General features: G+C 38.8%; 1 protein-coding gene across 1 annotated transcript; it reads left to right on the top strand.

The window, feature by feature from the left end:
• The first annotated feature begins 4,345 nt into the window (after positions 1–4,345).
• LOC139141192 (aromatic-L-amino-acid decarboxylase-like) lies at positions 4,346–8,742 on the top strand. Its single transcript, XM_070710816.1, has 4 exons — positions 4,346–4,553; positions 6,008–6,154; positions 8,135–8,306; positions 8,580–8,742. Exons 1-4 carry the CDS (start codon positions 4,346–4,348, stop codon positions 8,740–8,742), a joined length of 690 nt encoding a protein of 229 aa, XP_070566917.1.
• The last annotated feature ends 456 nt before the right edge of the window (positions 8,743–9,198 follow it).

Below are 9,198 nucleotides of genomic sequence, written 5' to 3' on the forward strand. Positions count from 1 at the left end.
TATCGCTCGTGCATATATGTCGTGAACTGGTCAAAATCTCGTGGTATACCATCGCTGGGTGTGCTTTATTGCTTAAATATTTAATTGTTAAAGTGCCAACGCCTCTGTAAAGGTAGAGGAGCTTTGGATTTCCATCGAAATAGTTACTAGGCCAAAGAAAAAAAATTGTGCTGTTCCGACAACCCGACCTACCCTATTTTTTGCCTGCCGACCCTAAACGTTTTCGAGCTACATAAATACGGAAGCGAAAAAAAGAAAAACCCCGTAAAATCCCATGTTCGTTACCTGGCATTTGATTTTTGCTGGAACGAGGACGTCTTTATGTTTTTATTCCTTTTATATGTATGATTCATGTTTCTGGAAATGTCGTAGTCAGTGTTTGATAGCCCGGAACCCTGAAAAGTGCATATTAAAAAAAAATATTTTTGAAAAAAAAATCCCTGCCGACCTACTGACCCTATTTTTTGAAAACCATGTTATAGGAACAGCACAATTTATTTTTTTAGCCCAACCTATACTATGTGTAAATATTTCGGATTTTATGAACGACTAGGAAAATAACTAACGCATCAATGAAAGTGGAACTTTGTGACGTCATTCACCTGCCGTTCTTCAGCTCTCTGTAATGCTGCTTCACATTTACTGAATGAAAATGTACGCCATTGAATGAAATTCATATTTACAACGCTTACAGGCAAGCCTTGCCACTTCGATGCCTGGTATGCATGTTTTTTTACACACACTAAACGTTTTCATATCATTAACAGGAAGGAACCTAATGACTGGATTGTTTGTACAGGATAAACAACAGAAAACCGACACCGAAATACATCTGACATGTAAGCCTTGAGACAGATTACTATCACCAGTCTGGGGTGCAAATTAATGTCTTTACGACCAGACCAGTCATTAGGTTCCTTCCTGTTTCCTGTTAATGATAGAAAAACGTTTAGTGTGTAAAAAACATGCATACCAGACATCGAAGTGGCAAGCTTGCCTGTAAGCGTTGTATCTTGCAGGCAGATTGGCACAATAAAAATGAAATGACATTTCAACTTCCAACTTCAACTTTGGTTGCAATGGCTGTCAATCATAAAGACATGTATAACAGACCCATTTTACGTATACTTTGAACATCTCCGTAACGGTTTAAGAGGAAAGTCGCCGATGAGCCAGATGGTCAGTGGGACATTACACAAGTGATGAGACGAGAGTTATTCAATGACGATAATTTGTTAGAAACACAGCAAGAAAGGAAAATGAACGTGTTAGTCGATCGAGTGTTCAAAAGGCGCATTATTCGCCATTTTTTGTCGACAGACGACACAGAAATGTAAACCTTTCGCGCAGTAATTGCGGGAAGTTGGTTTATCAGTAACTGAAATCATCCCGGTTCAGGTTTTGATATTTTACAAGCAACAAACGTAGATTAAATGTTCATATTTATGTTAAGTTGCACGTCAGAACGTATATTTGTGATGGTAGTCTGAACGATAGGGGTCATGTGACCCTCAGGTTTTATTGAAATTGCTGGGCATGGGTGTGACGCCCTAGGCTACACGATCAAACATGATACGGCTAATTTGACAGATGCAAAATACCGCATACATCAAAATATCATTTGAATCAAATTCCCATTACACTCTGTCATCGCAATACTGTATCTGCGACTGCGATTGGAGAGATTTTTGATATTGTCAAATATAGATTTGAGTTCTGGTTGTGATGGCTCAGAGTGAATTACAAAAATAACTCTTTGGCCAGGAGCTGTTTCGAAACACTTGCCAACCGCGGATGAAAGCGATGGTAATCTGTTCTGAAAGTCGAAATGGACTTTTGAACAATATCCTTACAAGAAAATACAATTTTTGAACCCGTGAATTATTTAAATCGAGTCTAAAGAATAGTCCGACGAACAGAACTAGACATAGAAATAGGCACGAATGTCATCTCTTAAAATAATATATTTTAATGGAAAGAAACAAGTCGAAAATGGCTGCCACCCTTTGAAATTAGGGGAAAACAAGAAGGCAGGGCGATTGCTTAAGGTAGCATGCGCCTCGGGGACTTTTACAATTCTTCCGATCTATCACTTCGGCGGCTCTTTTAAAGCTCTTGAAGTAAGAAAAAATATCTTCTTACCTTTTCGAAATTCGCAAATTTTATTTTTTTCCAATACAATTCAAATATTGATAAATGTTAGGTACTTTGTTTTCTCTCGTACTAGATTTTGCAAGGTGATCCATTTCAAGGGAACTTGAATTCATTCACTTTCAAAATCAGGAATGAAAATCAAGGTTAACCTTGCAAAATGTAGTAGACCTACTAGTCTGTACCCAATCTTTACCGACACTTGAAATTCAAAGTGGCCGTCATCCCCATATTAACCCAAGAGACAAAATACATTGATTCTCACAAAACAGCCGATGGAAACTTTATTTACTCCAACAGCTTCAAAATGAACTCCAACGAGTGGTAGACCAAATGAGTATTTTAAAAATTTGAGAGCCCGAATATCGGTCCTTGAGACGCATTCAACCTTTAAAGGTGGTTTAGAATTTGCATAAAAGTTTACTGTAGCTTTAAGGTATACGGTCACCTTTAATCTAAATATGCCCATATATAGTCAAAGGGGCGTTCCTTGGTATTCAAAATGCCCATGTGAGGGCGCTGTTTTTAAAAAGAGGCCACCCGCATAAAATCTGTGATTGGTTAGATTTTCTCTTTCCATGGTAACTGTGGCAAAATTGGAACAGGTGACAGTATACCTTTAACCGTTAGGGACACAGTGCGGGCGAATTTGCATACGATACTGACTGTGGGTGATTCGTTCACAATAATCGAAATAGAGCGAAACGCCCTTGATACAACGAGATCGTGTCCATGTTCCTTCCTCGTCATACAATCATGTTTTTAAATGTCCACGGCCTCAAAGTTTGTGAAATGCACCGTCACAAACTTTGGGGCCGTGGACAATTTAAACACACCATGTAGGGTGCGCCTAGGGATCAAATATTCGGACTGTCAACTTTTACATTATTTTTTTGTTTTCAACTTTTAATGGCTCATTTTGAAGATCGTGGCGTAATTAAAATTTTCGCGAGAACTACCTTAAATCACAGTTCCGTGCTTAAATGTTGCCCGAGCTCCTATAAACTGCCGCCCCTCTAACTTACACCGTCATGAATACATAGTTATCCATCTCTATGGTAACAAATACACATAGAGATGGATAGTACACTTACGAAGTTGCATAGTCTTGTGAAAAAAATGTTGACTGCTTTACATGAATATCACAATATTTATTAATGCTTGCAGTAGGGCAAAATTGCAACCCGAAATTTAACTTCAATATTCTAACTTTCCATCCAGTCCTTGGCATAAGTAATTCAAAAATTGTCACTATCAAATATCACATGCATTTGTGTCGATCTACATCAGATTTTTGCCCTTGAGTCGAATCTGATGATTCTGATATGACACTGGTTATCTAGAGCTGAGTAATATTCTCAAATAAAGATAAAATTCTCATAAATAATCTATTACTAATAAAGTAACAATTTAAACCTACATGGTGAAAGGAATGCTGCATAATTTCGCATTCTCTCTTTCAAAATGGCCCAATGTCACAACAGTATAAATCGGACTTGACTTACCTGTAGTCCGTGGTTACTCGCACAGTGCGCATCGGTTTTTGACGGCGGTACATCATTGAATATGAAAAGTACAGACTCTGTAAGCCACTCTTGATGATACAAGGATGTCTTGACCAGTACTTTACAGTATACTTTATAAATCAGTAACAGCTGCGAATATGCGATTACTGTGGCTAAGCACTTTCTATTATTCTCATTGAGGTTCATTGACGGCCGTGTTGCTACTATTGCCAGTTGATCTGAGTCGAAACCATCTCCCCACGGCCACATTATAGCTGCTATTAATAAAATAGTTGGTTATTTTATTGTAACGAATAAACAACTTTTGCAAGTCAAGACATAATTGACAAGAGAAAGGCAGTTGTGCTCTGTGAGAGGATGACCTTGACAAAGAGAGCGATAAAATGATACAATGCATCGTGTATATCCCCACTTCAAAAAGTAAGTTGAAGCGTACCGTAGCAGTGTGGCGTTTAAATGTTCGCAATGCGAAAACAAGTTTATCCACTACGCTGAGAATGTGACGATACACTCTCATTATATGTAATGATATGCATGCTCAAAGAACCAATCCAGACAAGAACCATTGAAGAGGGCGTCACGCCCTACATATACAAGAGTTCTATCAATATAGCCACACAACGATCTGAACGAATTCTGACACAGTCCGTCTGTATAAGCATTGTGCCATGGCATCGCCCGATAAACTGAGTCTTCAGTTTAAAAGTTTGCAGATTGGCCCTCTGGAAAGACAGCTACTCAGTGAGAAGACCATTAAATTTGCTGAAGAACATCTGAGGAAGGTGGAAGAGCACCGAATTCCATGCTTTTCCATGAAACCGGACAAGGCTGCTGGGTTGCTGAATTTTCCTATCGAAGAGGGTCCAAAGAATTTTGGTAAGGGCATAAATTGAAATCTGGTGAATGGTTGAAAGCAAACTTCACCCAACACGATTGCTGCATCAGTATAAAGTTTAAGTTATTCAATGAGCTCGTGGCAATAACTTGACTAAATTTATTTTCTTAATCTCCTATAAAATAGACAATTGTTAAGTTGAATTTTGGGTGAGTTCAACCGAGTGAATTTTTTAGCCGAGATGACGTTTGGGTCGAATTTAATAGTTTAGGACGAGTTGGGTTTGATTTGTTTCAACTTGCAGGAAACAGAAAACGTGATTGCCGATTTACCAAAAATACCCGATTCATGATCATCCGTCATTGTGATGTGCTCATTTCTATATGCGTATGTACAGTGTATGTATACTAATATTGCCCTGCTAACCTTTTGAGTGGGCCACTGCAAAGACGTACATTGCCGTGTAGAGGGCGCAGTAAACGCTGCGAGCCCAACCCTCATCAATAGATACAATATCCAAAATACACGTGTAAATACACCCGGATTTTCTCTGATGTTGAAAATCATAAACACTGAAATTTGATATCAAACAATCATCAGTTTGTCTTCGGTACCATACGATATCCTCACTGATTACAGTCCAAAGGGTGAACTGTGTATACTACACACTAGACTCAGAACTCGTCAAAGATATGAAATGAACAATGGATCGCACTGTCCGTTCAAATCATTAAAAAAAAAAAAAGTTCTCGACTCTATAGAAAATTCTGTACAGTCCTGGCAGTAGCCGCGGAAAATTCCTTCCAGTTCTGATAACCGCGATCGATCGTTGTTCAGTTCCAGCGATGTTCCCTCGACGTCTCTGTATCGCGAGGCAACGACGTCACTCCACAGGCTAATTAGACATTATCTGTGTTGATTTTTCCGGTTATGATCAAAAATTAATTATGAATGTTGATAAATTATTAATATGAATGTTATAAAATAATAAAATCTTGCTTTTTTACAAACAATGTCGTCTATATTGTGTGAATACTTTCTGGAAACCCCATTGCCGTTATAATTATGATTATTATTAAAGTATAATTATGATCAATAAAGTCATATCTTATACATTGCAATCTGCTTACGTAAACAAGCCTCTGAAAACCCTTAATTAGTTCACAATCTATGCCAAAATATGCAAGTGACACCATTGCCCATGTTCAGTCTACAGCGAAAGCTACTACACAGTTTATATACACGCACGCAGGCAAACACGCAGGCAGGCAGGCAGACAGTCAGACAGACAGACAGACAGACAGACAGGCAGACAGACAGATAGACAGATATATCATAAAGCTGAAAAGAAAGGTATCGTCATTACTTATTCTGATTACTTCCCCTGTACAATGCTTAATTGGAAAATTTGTAAATGCTTACGGATATAATATCACCATTAATTTTTCAAAGAGATGACAAGAAATGCACTCTTATTTCTGGTCACTTCATACAGATTCTATCTTGGCGGTATTTGAAGACCATGTTCTCGGAAATGGTATTCAACACAACCATGGTGGCTACGTTGGCTTCGTCCCCGGGGGAGGTATCTATCCGTCAGCACTGGCAGATTTTCTCGCAGCAGTCACCAACAGACAAGCAAGTTAGTATAAATACAGTCATTTTTGAAATCCCCCTATAAGTACCCTGATTTCTACATTAAAATGTCCCTTTTGATTTTGTGTCTTGAGTCCGGCAAATTACCATAGCGTGACATTTGCATCACTTTAAGTGATGTCCAGGTTTTCTCAAAAGGGCTGGGGGGGGGGGGTTTGGTGGCACGAACTGGGTGCGATGGTCAATGTCATCGGTCTCTGACCATCGAAAAGTTTCTGAAAGGGTTGACGTTTGTAGCAATCCGCCTGTTCAACACAAAGCGGAATCTGAAAGAGATGATGCAAGGGAGCTGTTGATATCCTCAGCTTGGATAATCGATGTTGTGATTGAAACTTTCTTATTTGCTGAGAGGAGTATTGGACAGAAACAAATGTCATAATGTGACCAGTCGAATGAGTAAAACTATTGCAACAGGACGTAACAATGCTAAATGTACAAACCATGGCCAATCCACAAACATCTTCACTCTATTTCATCAACTATTGCTGTGGTCAACGCAAACAGATGTAACGTTTGAGCAGATGCAGGCAGGGAAGGAGATTTTAAAGTTGACCTTAGAAAATGAAATGCAATGGATTTGTACATTGAAAATATTCACCTTACAAATGCAGCAATCTGGTTATCGGCAACCAGAAGAACAAGCTATTGAGGCAAAACTCAACTTGTAAATTAGATTCCCCTATATATTAGTAAAAGCAAGAACCATAGATGGTCATCTCCTGTCATAACTATAGATTGTAGTGAGCGGTGTCATATGCAATTTTTGTCTACTTGTCTAAGTCGAGCAACGTCCTACAGCGTTCTCCAAATCTCTATCTATCGACACATCGGCGACATCACACGAACTTTTGGTAATATCCAGAGAAGCCAGGCATAGTCCTATGCGTCAATATGGCCTTGCAGTCTAATATCATTATATTAGACTGCAAGGCCATATTGACTCATAGGAATGGGTGATAATCTTCGTATCAAGCGGGCATGCACTAACTCGAACGCGATTTCACAAAAAAGAGCGATTATTACAAGAAGAAAGCGCTCAACAGCAACTTGACAGTTGACTTGACGTTTCTGCAAGCTTAGTCCACTGAGAAATTGCATGCCAGGTGCACTGCTAAATCCAAGGAAAAGGGTGGTTTTTGAACAACCTTTTTTCTCGTCTGTAAATGTCGGGACGAATCGACGTTGATATCGGTTTGCATAGAGACGCAAGGGACAATACCCACCGGAGGAAATGTACTCTTGACACTTTCGTTTCGACTCAAAGAAGTGTCCTTCCATCAAAATGTGATGAGCAGGCTTGTTATGTTATATACTATATATTTGCACTGTGTACTTACATTGGAGAGTGTTTTCATTATGTTGCTTATGCAGAGGTAAGAGAGTTTCAAAATTTACCCTGCGATCATGAGAGAAATTGACGTGTTTCAAAACGTGGTTCTGAGGTAAACACACCTATGTAAAATGACTGATACAAACAATCGACAAATGAATTAATTCGGATTTGAAGACGTATTCTCGTTGTCGAAAAGGTACTAACCGTTTAATGAATTGTGCATGTCTTTGAAGTCGACTTCGAAGTCTAATTGAGTCGACAAATCAATCGATGTTACATCTACTGATAATGCCCTCTGCATTGAAAGCCGGATCCATTGATGGGCTACAGTTTAAACAATGTACGTCAAAACTGCTCTTGCCATCTTAATTTGAAAATTCTATTTTTATATAATTAGGGGAGGTGTATCTTTAAATAGAACTTGATTGTAGCCAAATACGCAAATTTCAAAAATGATAAATATCACAGCTGTTGCCAATAACTGAGTTATAGTCCCATTGACGTCTCTAGTTATTATTAAACTTGAGAAAACGAGCGAGGCCTACACGTTCCGACAGGCAGTCTTCCAAAATTAGTTTCACTTATTGCATATTTAATCTTTTCATCCTTTTATTTTCTGAGGCATATTTTTAGCCTGTCCCGGTGCTGTGCGAATGGAAAATTTGTTGATATCCTGGGTTGCGGAGCTATACGACTTTCCAAAAGGCTTTGCCGGCAGTTTGACATCCGGGGGTTCAACAGCGACTGTATTAGCCATGCAAACGGCAAGACATAGTAAACGTCTCAAAGGACGTGATTTTGAGAGGTATGTAGAGACACAGTTGAATTCTTGGGGAGCTAGTAGCTTATGCATGTTAAATTGTGATCAATATGTACATCGCTGCATTCTTCTTTTGAAGTGATACCCCACAGCAAACTAAGTAAAGAGTGTTGCAATATTTCGGCTCTTGGAAAAGTGAATATTTATTATTTTTGCCTCATACATGTCAAGAAATGGGTAATCGTTTATGAATATTTAAGCTTACATCGCTTATCTTTATCATACATAACTTTGTGCTCGTTTCTCGTGACTTTATAGGACTGTTGTCTACGTAACTGAAGCCGTTCACATCTGTGTGCAGAAAGCCCTTAATGTCATCGGTCTCTTTGAAGCCATAATTAGAAAGGTACCAATGGACGAGGAGTTTAGAATGATTCCCTCTGAGCTACTGCGCATGGTCAGAAAAGATAAGGAGGTGTGAACAACGTTCGATATTATTTCTTAAAACATTAACACATTATCGAGTGTGACCCTTTGTTATACTAGAGTTGTTAATTGTAAGTGGTTTTTGTGTTTTTTGTTGAACTAAATGAAACATCATTTTCGTATAGAAAACGTCGACAAGATAGTTGATACGAACTGATTGAAATTTCTATACACTGCACAAGTTTTATCAAAATTTGTCGTGGTTCGCTCGCAAGATTTCTGGTATCGCTATGTACATGTATGTGACATCTAAATTTCGTTTTCGTATCGTCTTCGTTGTCTCTCTCTCTCCTGTGAATTTCAAATGTCCACGTTTTTACTTTAGTCAGGTTTGTTACCGTCAATCGTTGTGGCAACCCTCGGCACAACTAACTTTGGTTCGGTGGATCCAATAGATGAAATAGCGGACGTCGCAGAAGAATACGACCTTTGGTTACATGTTGATGCAGCC

Source organism: Ptychodera flava, chromosome 9, assembly GCF_041260155.1.
Source record: "Ptychodera flava strain L36383 chromosome 9, AS_Pfla_20210202, whole genome shotgun sequence".
Taxonomy (NCBI): Eukaryota; Metazoa; Hemichordata; class Enteropneusta; family Ptychoderidae; genus Ptychodera; species Ptychodera flava.